Genomic DNA, 15542 nt, shown 5'->3' with positions numbered 1-15542 from the left:
ATTATCTGGGCAGCCTTATTCCAAGCAGAAACACCTCCTGGAAGGAGGTTTTACCTGAGTCCTCGGATATTAGCAACGCCAATGTGCACATCTGTAAAAATCACTGTAAGAATTACACTTCAAACAAACCAACCAACCTTGCAGACGTCGCTTATAAGGGTTTCACAACGTCAGCGGCTTTAAGTTGCTAATAGACAAATGCTGACATCTTGCTACGTTTGTAAATCCTCAGGGGATGCCAGTGGAGCTAGTACAGGTATTTAAAAAGAAAAAACAACGTAAAATACTAGTTTGTGGGTTTTTTAAAGTCCTCTACAATAAAGGAATTAAAATCAGGAATATGAAATATTTTTCCCTTGCTAATATTGGGATCAATGCGGGCGAAGATGGGGACGAAGTGCACACACACACACATTGTGCTGTGCGCAGGGTGCAGGCAATTCCTACCTATATAAGGTGGTAAAAATTCCTACCTATATAGAACGGCGACGACCCGATAAGGCTGCGAATGCACCACGTGTTACAATCCCCCCCAAATTAAACAGCACAGCGGATTTTCCTTCCCAAAGCCGGCCAGGGCATCGGTTCCTCGATCTAAAACACAAGGAGAACACGCTTGTGCCGGGTGTGAGAGGACGGGGGTCATCGCCAACAACACCCCCGTCGCGTCCATCCAAAGGGACTCCAGAATACTTTATACCTTGAAAAAACTGGTCTTTAATCCGAAAACACAGCGGTGGTTACTAATTTAACTAAATGACAAGGGATGGTAATTAAAGGCCTAACTTATCTACGCCTTGCAATTTGGGATGTGAAATAAAAATCTTCCTAAGTTTTGCAGATTTGTCGGTTATTTTGAAAAGTTTAAAAATAACATGTAAAAGCAGGTTGGGGACTGCTGAATCACACACATGAAAAAAGAAGAATTCTCCTAAACAGGTCACCCAGCTGTTGGCTGAATATAAATACACGACTGCAGTAAAACTGCCTGTGTTTTACAGCCTCGGAGATGTCACATCGAATTACCATCTCCTGTGGCAATGGGAGTGACAAAAACCTTACTGGTCCAAGCATTTCACCACCGTTGTGGCTCTTTCCCTCCCCGCTCCGCACAAACAGCTTCAAGGAAAACTGCAAGAATAAAACCTACCTTCAAAAATAAAGATTCAGGCAGTGCGGCCACAAAAAGTATGAAACTCCAATGCTTTTACAGGTATTTCAAAGCAACTGACACCAGCTACAAGTCTATGCTACACACTAGAAATTTTAAATAGGACATAGCTGGTGAAATGATGACTTCATTACGATCACATTAGGCCAGGTTTTTCCTGCTTTTCCATCTAAATAAAATATCCAGCACAGTAAAATAACTTAAATAGAATATAAAGACTCCCAACAATTAAGTGGTTAGAAAAGGAATCTTTAAACCACACCTTTAAGTGTTTATTCACAACAAAAGTTCAATACTGGTTTTCTTCCTTCGATGTCCAGATGCTTCATCTAAATTCTGAGTCGCTATTTAATCTCTTGAAAATACATTTTCTCGCTGGCTTCTTTGCAGTTTTTAATGTGATTTTGCCATCTTCTTCAGGCTTGGAAACAATTCTGGGGAGTCACTGACAGAACCGCCTTAACGGTTTTCAAACAATCGCCCAATAAATAATTGACAATAAATATATCGTCCCGTCCCAGCAAAACTAAGAAAAGTCAGGACCCAATTTATAAACGGGGAAAGGGGAAGAATTAACGTGGACTTTTCCAAAGATGCTGCTTTTTCTTTCCTTTGGTTCCTGCTGAAATAACAGGATGCAGCTAACGAACGCGGCCACGGGTACGGGGCAGGGAGGAGACTCCAACGCTTCAAAACCATTGCGGGGAAAACAAACAGAGTCTTCCTCCAGCTAATCTTAAACCTCGCCTTCCAAATTGTCGGTGGCTTTCTGCCGATGCAACTTTAGAGTTCCAGAATGACTCTAAACATCAAATTATGACTAGGTCACCCCATGGGTGGATACCCTATACTCTGTTGAATGCCTATGTTCAATCGCACGCAGATTTTCACCAACTGTGTCTTTATTTTAATAACAGAGCAAGTACCGAAAACACATCAAGAAAGACTATTTTTCTACATCAGCAAAAATACAGCTGATACACTGCCTGACCCTCCGGGAGCGACGGCTCCGCTCACCCTATTTATGTGACATAATCTGATTGGGAAAGGGGGGCGAGGGGTGGAAATCGGCAAAAAAGACCAGAAACTCGTTTTTAAGCATCAGTCATGAAAAAGAAATCACTGTCTCGCTTTCCTTACTGCTCCTGTTGAACTAGAGGTCTCTTCCTCATCATGTACCAGAAACGCGTCAAATCCAAGAATTTACATTTCCTCGTAATCCCTACTGAATCGCATCCAAGCACAAGGCAACATTTTCCAACTGTTCTGCAACAGATAAGACAGTAAATACATTTATACGCTGCTGGTTCCTGAACTAACAAGGGTTTGCAGCTTTCGTGCTCCTGTATCCCAAGGCATTTAATTCTTGCCAATGGCTCTGAACTTCTTGCAGGCAGCGGGAGGATATTCTTCATGTAGGATCCCGGCAGGACTATCCAAACCTAACCTTTCACTGTACTTAAGGACAAGGCAAACATGTTTCCTTACCCTGCTCAGGATGCATTTAGAGCTTAACATTAACCAAGCATTCAGAACAGAGCAAATCTGATCAAGCTGCGCCCTTTCGCCGGCACAGACGTGGAATTTTCTCTCCAGTAAAGCACTCTGGATCCTTGTAAAAGGGAGGAAAGGCAGCAAAAAGCCCACGACATCGTTTGCAGAAGTGTTTAGAATGGGGTTTGCCATCTGGCTCTTTAAGCATTTCTCTCACCCAGTAAAACAGATTTCAAACTCCACCTGCACAGAGACCACGATCCATCGGAACGTTCTGGGGTCACTGCCATCAGCACCCACACTCCCGGCACATCCCCATTCACATCCCCATCGCACCACTTACTTTGAATCACCCAAAAGTTTTCTCCTCCATTAATATTCTGTACATTAAACCACACATTTTAACAGTGAACTGGATAAGAACGTCTTACCACCAGACTGCGTCAAACTAATCTAACCGGCACATCTTCTTTGCAATCCCTTCCTGCTCCCAATTTGAACGCATTCCCTTGGCTATAGTTTGGTTCTACGTTCCTATTCCAGCAAATCCAAACTTCAGACCAGCTCATTCTGCACGCTGGCGTTTTACGTTGCATTCAGAGCCTTCCGACGCTTATTTTCTACGCCCTTCAAAATCAACGCACACACATGCATATATATATATATATGCAAACAGGTTCACGAATTGCAATCAACAATTTTGTAAATATAAGTTTCCTAGTCATTAATCATCCTTCTTTTTTTTTTTTTTTTAAATCCTTATGGAGTGAATTACTGAGTGAGAAGGGACGCCAATTCTAGTAAGTGAATGTTACCCAACAGGGATATAAAGCTGTCAACACTGCAGGGCTCTTGCTCGCTCGAAAACCCTCTCCCAGGCTTCGTATGTTCGTTAAAGCAACATCAGCCCCTTTTTTCCCCGGGAACTCTTACAAAACTTACCCCTCTCAAACACCTGAGTGCTTGGGCTTCACTCCATATGGGTTTGAACGCAGCGGGTTAGGTAAATGTTTCAGAAAGCACCGGGTCAGGAGAGCAGAACTGGACTCTAACACATGGGATTGACGCTAACAACACCGCAAACAGCGCCGAAACGCCTAAATTCCCTCTTAAACACAACCTTTTAGACCCCGTTTATCTTCCTAGTGACCTTCGCTGGTTTATTAGAGCTGCCGTAATGGCTCTTTGAATTAAGGACATGCAGGTTAGGAATTAAAAAAACTAAAGGAGAGTCATAAGGCAAAATTTCTCATGAGAACAATTGATTTTCTGCCTGCACTACAAAAGCTTATTTTAAAACACTTTTTCACTCGTAAATCTAGAGAGAAAGCTAAAACCACCCACAGCACTGTGACATTTCTCTATTTCTCAGGGAAGTCACTGGAAAATAATTGCAGCAAACACCACGATTATAAAACTTGTTGCCAAAGGTCATCAGTCTCATCCCAGCACCAGTCAGGCAGAGCTTATTGCTCTGTTCTCAGGGATTAAGTTCAGAAACAGATATTATTACACCAAAAAGCCACTTGACAAGCAGAGGGAGGAACTGCAGCATTTACATATCGAGGGCCCAAAATTAGATTAAAAAATGAAGAATTCCTAGCATCTGGTTTTGCTTTCAAAACCTTCGGATACACTTTATAGAATAAAATAAAAACTAAAATGGTCTCTAGTTTCCAGTGGTTTTTTTCCCCCAAATGAAGTTCACACTCAATAAATATTAGTGGTTTTTAAAGCCCGAAGAAATAAGAACAAACCGAAAGAGCGACAGCTGTCATTTCACTATGACTCCCCATAGTTTCCTTTTGATCAAACGCGACGACCAAGACCTAAAGAGCCTTTATGAATATTTCTCCGAAGAGGCGTTTTACACTTAAGCTGCCGGTCCATTAGAAATCAGCCTTTCCGCAAACGTCCGCAGCTCATTTCACAGCTCCGGTGACAAACCAGGGACACGGCGGCGCCCGCTGCGGAGGGACAGACCGATACAACAGACCTGCGTCCCAACAGCATCACCCGCTCCCAAACCGGGAAAGAGCGCAGGGAAAAGATAGCTGGGAATTAACCAGGTTGATTTATCTCAGAGCATTTCCAAGAGGAACAAACAAAAAAGAGAAGAAATCAATTTTAAACAGCACCATTATCTTATTAAAAAAATCTGCCTTAACTGATTTAGTATTGAGTATTAGAGAAGCTAGGTAAGTATTCAGACAATAATTTTCTTCTTGCTTTCAGTATCAATAAGGAGTAATGAACAAAGTTTATTATGCAAAGACTAAGAGGCTGAGACTGAAGAACACCGGCTAAGGAAAGGAAAATAAATTACTCCTGCATTTCCTATTCCCCCCACTTTTACACTCCGATCTACACCAACTTTATAATGAGCTGAAGAGTAATAAATGAAAACGTAAGCTCTTAAAAGTTTGCTTTCAAAAATGCAAGTCTTGGTCGGAAATGGAAGGAATCTCCTATAACTTCACAGGCCAGATCCAAGCTGAGCCACCGATTCAACTCTAAGAGCCGGGGAATTTCTCTTGGCTAACACAGCTGCAATTAAAAAGCAACATATATATTGCAACACATTTAAAAACATTCCTCTAAAGTATATTTCTATAAATGCCCCAAGGAAAAAGATTTCAGCTCCGGTTCTAACATTCTCTTTAAAATCACGCAGTTATAATGCCTCGGTCTCGAGAAAGGCATCCAAAACTATGCATATTACTTTTTATATGATTAACTAGTTTATTTTTACAATTATTCAACAAATTATTTCTCCACCAATTTGTCAGTGGAATAGTACGAGCCTTTCACTGCAAAGCTGTTTCTTCTTTCCACATACATTAGAAGAACGCGAAGAGGTTTAAAAAACAGACATATAGTCATCCAAGAATCATAAAGAACTGGTGAGATCTCTTACCCTTCATTAGGGATATAAATGAATCCTACGTGTTTAAATTAAAATAAAACCTGCAGCCCCTTAGCAAACTTCAGCAATTAGGAATCCTATTGAGCCCGAGAGGTCTAAAACAAGCATCTAATGGTAAAATCGCTAAATAAACCTGGCGTAATAGAGAGTCATGTGACGACCATACCAAAGTATCTCTTGAAATGTCATTTACACAAACTCTTTGTGTGTAAACAACTACATTTGTGTGTTACCACTCTGCACATTTTAAAACACAGAGATTTCTTTCTTTAAACGCTAAATTTAATTGTGGCCTGCCCTGGATTATTTTGCTCGCAACATCAGACTGATTTCAAGATTTTTAAATGCATTTTCCGCATCAAACACGACAGCAGAGTTAAGGCGAAAAAAATAAACACGGCATTTAGGGAAGTGAGTGGAAAGTTTAACTGCTTGGAAGGGGGAAATTAAAAGCAACCACACATGTCACTTGGATGCTCCACACAGAAAACTGACCAGCAACTAAACAGCAAAATAAGTATGAAAGTTACAGTATTCTAGAGAACTGCAGGAATGCTGCAAAACTAACGCCCGGTAGCTGTGCTGGAAGAGCAGAAGCTCCCACGCGTTTTGTCCTGTCCTCTTCTACAACACCCGCTACAAAATGCTATTTACAGATAGAAAACGAGAGGCCCTAAAACGCAGACAGAACCGCTGCCGTTTCTGCCACCCCGGGGAGCCCCCTCGGGAGCGGTGAGGGTGGGTGACACACAATCCGTGTCACCGCAGCCCGGCGGCCGCCCCCAACCTGTCCGCGGCCACGACCCAGCGCCAAGAGCTGGGCCCGGCTCCCCCCAGCAGCTTTAGGCCTGGCTTTTGTGAGCCGCCTCGCTAGCGCCCGGGCCTAAGGGTGGCAGCCTCCCACCGAGCAGGGTCCGCACGCCGCGGAGCCGGGGACAAGTGCTCCCGCAGCGCTGCGGGACCGAGCAGCTCCGGCTCTCCCGGGGAGCAGGCGGCAGCCGCACCAACCTGCCGGCAGCTCCACGCTCCGTGCCGACCCCGGGCCCGCCGCTCCCCCCGCCGCGCCGAGCCGGGCCGGGCCGGCGGTGCCGCCGTGAGCGCGGCCGCACGGTTACCTCCCACGGGCTTGGTGACGGCGCCGTTGGGCCTCCCACGGGTGCCCATGGGGCTGCCGTTCTGCTCCAGCCTGGCCACCTTCCCGGGGGGGGGCCCTTTGACATCGGGGCTGCCGCTGCCTCTGTCGGGGCTGTCCCGCAGGCAGGGGCTCTCACTCCTCCTCTCCATGCTCGGAGACACGGCTCCCGCTGGCAGGTCGCAGTAGAAGGAGCAGGGACCTAGGGCGAGAGAAACAAGGGGCGCTTGAGCTGCTGTCGGCCCGCTTCACCGCGCCCCGCCCGGACCCCGCAGAGCGTCCCCCGGGCGGCTCAGCCCGATGAAGCCGGGCGCGGTGCCGCCCCACCGAAAACGAGCGGTTCGGCCCCGACGGCCCCGGCCCAGCCGCCTTACCCGCCCGGCGTGCGGGGCCCCAACCTGCGGCGGGCAGGACGGCGGGCAGCCCGCCCGCCCGCCCCGGCCAGGTGCTGAGCCCCGGCCCCGGCCTCAGCCCCGGCCCGCCCCCGGGGGCCGCGGGGAAGAGGCGGCCGGTCCGGGCGGCCCCGCTGGCACGGCCCCCCCGCGCCGGCCAGCTGTGCAGCCGCCGGAGGAGCCGGCTGCTAGCGAGGAAGCCTCTAGCGAGCGGCTCCCGGCAGCTGCCGCCGTACTTACTGCTTATAGCCTGTCTGTAAGTTGGCTGAGTTGGGCTCTGTCCATGGATCAGAAGTAGAGAATCCAGGGTGGAAAGTTTTCTTGTTTCCTCCTCTCACGCCGCTTTCTTCCCTTCTACTCCTTCCCCCCACCCCCAGCCTCCTCCTTGCCCTCCTCCGGGGGTGCCGGGGCGGCTGCCCACGCTGCGTGGGGCGGCAGGGGCCGGAGCCCCTTCCCGGAGGGTCCCGGGTGGCGAGCAGAGCGGGGAGGTCGGAGCGAGGGGGCGGGAGCCGCGGGGCCGCCGGCTGCGGCGCGGAGGGGAGAGGGAGCCGACTTCTCACACCTTCCGCGGAGAAAATCAATACCGGGGAGCCGGGGGGGAGGAGAAGAGGAGGGAGCCCCGCTCTCCCGGGCTCCGCGGCGGGTGCCTGGCGGCGCGGGGAAGCGGCGGCGGCCACCGGTGTGTCACTTTCAATCGCTCCCTCCTCTGCCAGCGACAGCAGCGGCAGGAGGGGCTCGCCACAGAGAGCGGAGAAACGGTTATTAGTTGCGTTGAGTCATCGAGGCAGAGTGAGTCCTTTTTGGGGTTGTCCTTGGTTTCGGGTTTGGTGTGTGCGCGCCTCTGTGTGTGTGTGTCTGCCTGTCTGTCTGCGCGGCGTTCCCGTCCCAGGGCTGTGCATCCCAAACATCGCCACCCCTCCTCGCCTCCGACACCCCTCCCCCTTCCCGCCCCCCCGCAAAAATCAAGTCTCGGTGCTACCTCGGGATCGGGCGGGGAGCAGCCAACCCCCCCCCGCTTCGCCCCGGCCCGTCCGGCCCCGCTACGCGCAGGGGTGGGAGGCAGAGACCCACCTGGCAGGAAATTAAATACCAATAAATAAATAATACATCTCGCACACGAAAAGCGAGCGCGGTGCCGCACGGAGGGAGGAGGGCGGGCTGGGTGGGTGGGGAAGGGGAAGCGCGGCAGGACGAGCCGGCGGTGACAAGACGGGCCCGGGGCAGAAGGGCGCAAAGACAGGGGCACTCGGGCTGGGGGAGGGACGAGGGGGAAGGAGAGGAGGAGGAGCTGGGAGAAGAAGGAGGGGGAGAATAGAGGGGAAGCCGGAGTTGGGGAGACCGGACCGACCGGGGAGGAGCGAAGCTGTCACCGGCATCCAGTCCAGGCGCCCGGGTCGCTCCAGCGCAGCCGGTGCGGCCTCGCCGCCGCCTGCCCCCCGGGGAGCCGAGCGACGGCAGCGACCCTCCCGCAGCCGCTCCCCGCCGGGGCGAGGCCGCAGGAACTTTTCGGGGGCGCCGAGGGTGGGCGAGCGGCCCGGCCCCAGGTACAGCCCCGCCGCCGCCCTCCTCTCCGCGCCCGGCTCCAGGCAGTTACCGGGCTGGCCCTGAATAATTGATGGCGAGGGCCGGGAAGCGGGGAGGGAAGCGCTGCTGCCGCCGCCGCTAAATTATTTAATAGTGGAGCTCCGGGTAGAGCATGACAGCGCTCGCTGAGTGCAAGCAGCGGGGAGGGGAACGAAGGGCCGCGGCGGGGCGGGATGGAGCTTCTGGCCGGTCCCGGGGAGGCCGGCGGTGGCCGGGCTGGCATCCCCGCTCCCCGCGGTGCAAGGTGCAGCCGCGCCGCTCCCCGGGGCCGGCGGCGGAGCGGCCGCTTCCCCCGGCGGGGCCGTGCCCGAGGGCTCGCAGCGCCCCCTGCCCGGCCCGGGGGGCGCCGGGGAATGAGCCGGCGGCGGCGGAACGAGCCCCGCGTTAAGGTGGACCCGGAAAATCGCCTCCGGTGCGTGGGGCGGGAGACGGACGGGCGGCGGGGGAGGTGCCCGCCGCCCACCCTCCTCCCCCGCCGCCCGTCCGCCGCTGACTCCCTGGAGGGTGCCGCCTTCCCCGCCGTGCCCCCTTAAGAGATTTGCCTTTTACGGCGGCGCCGGAGGGTCAAAAAAAAAAAGGGGGGGGAGTATGGGGGGGTGAAAGGAAGCGCGGGGCCCTCCGCCCCGGCGGGAGCATCACCGGGCAGCCGAGCCGCAGGTTCCTGTCCCGAGAGGGGGGTGGGCAGCAGCGGCAGCCCCGAGCCCGCACGAAGCCGTCCCGGTGCGGCGAACCCCGGGGCTGCGCCGGGAAGGGCAGGTTCCCCGCGGGGCCGCCCCTGGAAGCGGTGCCGGGCGAAGCAGCGGATCCCCGGGCAGGGTAAGAGAAATAATCGCTTCACTCCACATCCGAGCCGGCCCCGAAAAGCAGCGCCGGCTGCGGCTTCCCCCGCCTCGGCCGGGCGACTCGTGTGTCTGCCGAGAGCCCGGCCCCGGGACAACGAACCGTGAGCGGTGGGTGGGAGCGGGTCCCACCGCCGGCTGAAGTTTGGGGGGCCCAGGAAAGCTGCGGCGGCCGCGGGAGCTGCCGGAGGAGCCGGGAGCGCAACGGCTGCGCCAGCCGGTCTGCGCCCGTCCTTTCCCAAAGGAGCCGCAAACTTTGGACAAGTCTCGTTTGTTTTTTGTCTTTTTAAATAACCCAATATAACTTTTCTCCCCCTTTTATTTTTTTCCCTAAATCCGCTAAAGCTGAGCGGCGGCTCTTATACGGAAGTTAACATTTTCCACCGGCTATCGAATAATTGAATAATGTTTCGCTCTTACCTTTGATGTTGAACCACGAATTCCCGCGGATCAATGGCCAGAAAGTTAGAAGAATTGGTGATTTAGGACTTCGGTACTTCTGGAAAAAAAAAATGCCAATGGTTTAGCCAGGATCTTCCCTGTCTGATTCGTTACTATTATTATATCTGATGATGTGGATGGATGGAGAGATTCAATCCAAGCCCATTAATGAGCTATTTTATAAACACCACCGTCTGAAGATCTTCATTTACATTTTGTCAGTGATCCTTTCCTTAACAGCGGAGACGTGTGGCGACAGCGCGATTACAGGACTTTAGTAAAGCTCCTATAAGAGTACGACTGGCTTGTTAATCGATTAATATTTTATTAAGTGTAAATATTTTATAAAGTTTTTAGGAAAACTATCGATTCTAAATTATTAAACTAGTCAGAAGGGCATTTGAATAATGCATACAATTAAATACATTTAAATATATATGTACCGATTGCTTTATTTGCAATGAATCCCCTGCACCTTTCTCTCGCCTTCGTTTCCCCCCCCCGACAGCTGGCTTCTTATTTGCGCGTTCACTGAAATATCAGGATCGCCCAATGCGAGTTTCTTAGTGTATTTATAAACCAAACGTTTACAGAAAATACTCTTAATTTTGAAATGGGGACCGGCCATCCTTCGAAAATTTCGACACGAAAGCAAAGGCTTTTGTTAGTAAAACTGAGGGGAAACTGAACCGAGTGCATATAAATGTTGCTGGTCAGTAACTTCTGTTTTGTAAACATCATTTAATTTAGACAGATTTTATGATATACGATGCTTATTTTTCTTTTACGTATTTTTCCCAATAAAAGCGTTTTCTTTCTGTTTCGAATTACAAATGCCTTGTTTTTGTTTTTTTTTTCCCCCAGTGCATGATTTTCACATGTTGTCCTTATTTCCACTGAAAAAGGGCGATTATTTCCCATCGCTTTCCCCCATCCGTCCTCAATCTCGGTATAAAAATAACTGCATTTGTTTATTATTATTAATAATAACCTCTTTTTCTAACACGAACTGCAGTACGAGAACGTTCTGCTCTCGCCCTCCGGTGAGTCCCCAGCGCTCCCCGTTCCTGAGCTTTATGGATGCCACAAGTGGTCGATTGCCAAAAAAAAATTTGAGCAAGACAAACGAACAAAAAAACAACACCTCCTTGGCAAGGTTTGGTTTTAATTAACCACCTCTTTTAAAGCCAAAACGCGTGGAAGCGATGGCCGCTCCGTGCCTGCGCAGGCGGCTGCAGCCGGGGCTTCCGCCGTTGCTGTCCCCGGATCCGCCGGGCCGCCCTCGCCCCCCCCGGATCCGACGGGCTCCCCTGCGCTCTCCTCGCCGCCTTTCTCCCGTTCCGCCCGGTGCCTCCCATAGGCCGCGGCGCCCCCGGGACACCCGCCCACCCGCGGGGCTCGGCCGGGCTGGGTCCCCCGCCGTGCGGCGGAGCGGGGCGGCCCGGGCCGAGGGTGCCGGGGGGCGCCGGTTCGCCGCCCGCGGGCACCACCTCGAAGCAGCCGCCGCGACGGGATGGCAGCGGGGTGGTCCCACAGCCACGGCGGGTCAGGGACGAGGCCCCGCGGGGGCGGCCGCAGCAGCAGCGCCGGGGCAGGCGGGCTCGGGAAGGCGGTTCCCGCAGGCGAGGGCTCCCGTCTCCGCGCTCCTTTCCCGGCGGGACCCGAGCCCTTGGCCGCTCCCCGAGGCCGGGACCGGACCGCCAGCCCGACCCGTCCCGGCGCCTTCCCCTTCGCACAGCGCCATCGCGCGGGCACCGGCACCGTCGCAGCCCGAGGCGGCCGCGGCTCCCGTCCGCCCGCGGCCCCGGCGGTGCGGTGGGGAGCGGAGCGGTGCGGGGCAGAGCGGTGCGGCCGGGCAGGGCCAGCAGCAGCACCTGCCGCGGGGGCCGACCGGGCCCCTCCTGCGCCGGCCCCGCCGCTCCGCCCTGCCGCCTGGGCCACCGAGTCACATGCCGTCGAGGCCGGCACGGGAGCAACGCGGCGGGCAGCGCTTGCGGACGGACCTCCTGCCCGGCTGCGCTTCTTCCGCGTCCCTCCGCAGCCCGAGAAAGGCGCGGGGTTACCGGGGAACCGCCCTTGCCCAGCGCCTCTGCAGAGCGGCCCCTCCATCAGGCTCTGGCTGTCGGGGACGAACCGTCTAACCCTGCGCTGCAGGAGCCGCTCCGCAGTGCCGCGGTCCCTCGCTCGGCTCCAGGTTTAGAAGGTGAAGCTAAAACGAAACGAAAATGTCCCTGACCCCAACGGCGGGACGAAGCCAGCCCTGCCCGCAGCACTCGGAGGAGAGAGCGCTGGCTCCAGCTGACAGTGCCCGAGGGAACGCAGGTCGGGCCGTCGCCGTTTCCCAGCCGCCGGTGCCTTCCTGCCACCAGCCCAAGCGGGCGCTGCCCGGTGGGGAGCGGGGCGGCCGCCGGGGCGTCTGGCGAGCCCCCGCGTCCGTCGCACAGCGCCTCGGCCCCGCGGGAGCCGGCGGAGGCGGCTCTGCCTCCCCAGTGCACCCCCGGCCGCCTCCACCCCCCTCGGGGTCCATGAGACTCGTTCGTGCTGTGCTAAGAAAATTTTTAAAAAGGAAAAATAGAAAAAAAAAAAAAAAAAAAAGGAAGGAAAAACCTCACCACCACCACACAAAATTCCCCAAAAGCGTCTTTACGGTGTCCAGGCTCCCGACTAAACGGTTTCGGGACAGCAGCATCTCTGCAGACGCTACCCTCGCCTTCATCCTTCCCCTCACTGATTTTAATAATAAAAGCCTTTTGCCGCTAACGTATAGAAGGAGCTGCGGACAATACGGAGCAAATCTCTACGGCCAGACGTATGCAGGGAAGGGAAAGACTCGGCCGGAGCTGTTACTCCGCCGTGTTTCGGTGCGGAGAAGGGAGCGGGCTCGCCGCGGGCCGGGCCGGCGGGATGCCGGTGCGGGCTGAGCCGCTGCCGGGAGCTGCCAGGGTCCCGCTGCGATCCGCAGCTTCCCCTGCTCCTCACACTGAGCCCCAGCTCTGGGCTGTCGCCCTGGGCTGCGGGTTTGCCTTTTCCCGCAATCACACGCTGCGGTGCGAGCCGCAAGGGAATTTCCTCCGTGAGATTTCACGCTCATCGACCCGCCTCACCTTAAGAGACTTGCGAGACTCTTCGGTTTGGTAACGGCTTCTCTAAAATAAATCTGTTTAGATTTGTAAACTGTCAGGAGCAGAGAGCACAGACCGAAGCGCCTGTGCCCTGCGGCTCTTCTTCAAATTAGCAGCTCATAGCTGGAAATGAAGAAAGAGTTTCGCCACCTTCGTTGCGATTAAGGAAAATTCCCTAGATCCCAGAAAGCAGCGACTACCAAGTACTGAGATCAGCCCCACCACCCGAGCACCAGCTGCGGCTGCTTCTTCGCACCAGCCGGGCGGTGCCCCTGTTGCCCCCACCCCGAGGTGGCCGCGCCGGGAAACGAGCGGGACGCCGGAGTTGCGGCATGAACGAATGCGGGAGGGGGCTGCAGCGGCGAGCCGCCCGGGGCCAGCGAGAGGCGGCGGAGCTCAGCGGGACACGGCCAGCGTGCGGGGCTGAGGACTCGTACTCCGAGCCATGAATCGTTTTAATTGCAACGATTGACGTAAATTAGCATGATATCAGCCTTTTTCCCCGCGCGGTTCCGACCTGGAAGCAAAGCATCACCCGCCCACGTCGGACACCACCGCCTCCCAAACTCTTTTCAAGTTCCTGCGGCCGGCGGAGCCCAGACGGGAGGAGAGACCCCGGTACAGCCGGGGGACACAGCCGAGGGGACAGAGCCGAGGGGACAGAGCCGCTGCCGAGCCCCGGCCCCGCCGCGCTCACTCCCCGGGCCGGCGCGGCTCATTAGCGACCGACTTCTGTGCAGAGCAGCGGGGGCTTTTTCCTCCTCAAGCCAAACTTTGCCTCTTTACAGACAGCCCGATCTTTGTAGGCAAACCGCCCCCCTGTAAATTAAACCACCGGCAAATGCGCACGGAAAATCCGCGGCACAAGGCAGCAGCTCCCGCCGGCTCCTTCCAGGGGAAGGGATGCTCGGGGAGCAGAGCCCGGGCTGCGGGACCGCGCCGGGGATTTATAGTTTTCTGTGCAAATATAACCGAAGGCTGCGGATCTGCTCGGAGAAAAGGGGGCAGACAGCGCAAGGGATTTCGAGTGAAGATAAACAGAGGTTTTATTGAACTGTAAAGGCTGAAAACGCCGTTGAACAGATCGAGGAAACGCGCCCTAATACACAAGAGCAGCAAACGTCCCCCAGCCCAGCTCCAGCGAGCGGCAGGCAGCTCCGAGCTTCGCCGGCCGCCCCACCAACCGGACTTGTCCCCGTCCCCGGCCAAATCTCTGCAGTCGGAAAGCTGCGAGAGGCTGACCGGACAAGGCTCAGCCCTTTGGGGCTTTCACAAGCCCTGTACTGTCACCAACGGGGACACACATGGGGCATCGGAGCAGGAAAAGGCCAAATACTGTCGCTTTTCCTCCTCCCAACAAAATACCGTCTTTTTCCCGCGGCCTCAAAACTTTGCCTAATACACGCTGACACTTCCAAAGAGCTTTCGGGGCCCGTGTTGGTCCTTGGCCCGCTCAGGGACACCACCCCACGCCACCCCGAGTCTGGAGCTGCCCGCCCGCTCCCCGCAGTTCCCGGTGGCCGAGATGTGACCCCCCCCCCCCCCGGCAGCCCTGCTAAGGCAGCGCCCTCCAGCCTGGACGGGGCTTCCCGGCGCGGCGGGACGAGGCAGATTCCTCCCGGCAGATTCCGGGGCAGCGGGGGCCTGGGTACCCGCCCGGACCCCGCTGGGTTTGGCGGAGCTGGGCTCCCTCTTGCTTCTACAGCCTCCACCGTGTCCCCCGTAGCCGGGCGGCGGGCAGGGCGCGGAGCAGGACGGCAGCGTGTGCCCGGCGGCGGCTGTCGCCTCCCAGCCCCGCAGTGGCCCCGGCTGCCGCCTCCCAGCCGCACAGTGGCCCCGGCTGTCACACAGTGAGGGCGATTCCGCCTGAAAGCCTCGTCTCCCACCAGCCCAAGCGTTTCCCCGGCCTGCGGCGCCGGCTGCCCCCGGTTAACCCCGCTCCCCTCTGCGAGGGCCAGAGCGCTCCCCGTGACAAATCTCAGGTTTGTAAAGGGTCGGGTTAGTGGTGTCCGCCGCCTGAAATCCCATTACAAAAGTAGACCAGACGTAGTGCTCGTCTGCTCCCCGTCACGGAATCACTCCAGCTAAATCAGCATCTAACAAGCGAGTTTGTCCCAGCGGGGACGGCGGCTCTCGCGTACTCCACTCCGTGAACAGCTGCACTCGTGCCCCGGGAAGCGCCTTTCGGCCACGCCGTCCCTGGGGTGACACGATCCTCTCCCCCCCGGCCCGTTCGAGGGGCTCAGCCCGCACCGCTGCCCCCCGCAGGGGTCCCACGCCGCCTCCCTCCCAAAACACGCGACGCTCCAAGATCTCTGTGCTTCGTCAAGACGCCGGAGTATTTGACAGTCACAATTACCCGTAAATATTGTGACTGTTTTGTATACGAGACACATTTTTTTTTTCGTTAGCCTCAGCCTGGTAAGTCTCACCCGCAACTC

General features: G+C 55.3%; 1 protein-coding gene across 1 annotated transcript in view; it reads right to left on the bottom strand.

The window, feature by feature from the left end:
* Positions 1 to 10033, bottom strand: part of SATB2 (SATB homeobox 2) — a 111340-nt gene extending 101307 nt beyond the window's left edge. The window contains exons 1-2 of the mRNA XM_082055962.1: positions 9959 to 10033; positions 6707 to 6925 (exon numbers count right to left, since the gene is read on the bottom strand). Coding sequence (XP_081912088.1) covers positions 6707 to 6875 — 169 coding nt within the window. The 5' untranslated portion in view covers positions 6876 to 6925; positions 9959 to 10033. The remainder of the gene's footprint in view (positions 1 to 6706; positions 6926 to 9958) is intronic.
* Positions 10034 to 15542: the final 5509 nt, after the last annotated feature.

The sequence above is a fragment of the Streptopelia decaocto genome, assembly GCF_964273445.1.
Source record: "Streptopelia decaocto genome assembly, chromosome: 6".
Taxonomy (NCBI): domain Eukaryota; kingdom Metazoa; phylum Chordata; class Aves; order Columbiformes; family Columbidae; genus Streptopelia; species Streptopelia decaocto.
Note: the sequence above shows the minus strand (reverse complement) of the source record. Positions and strands in the feature narration are given on the sequence as shown.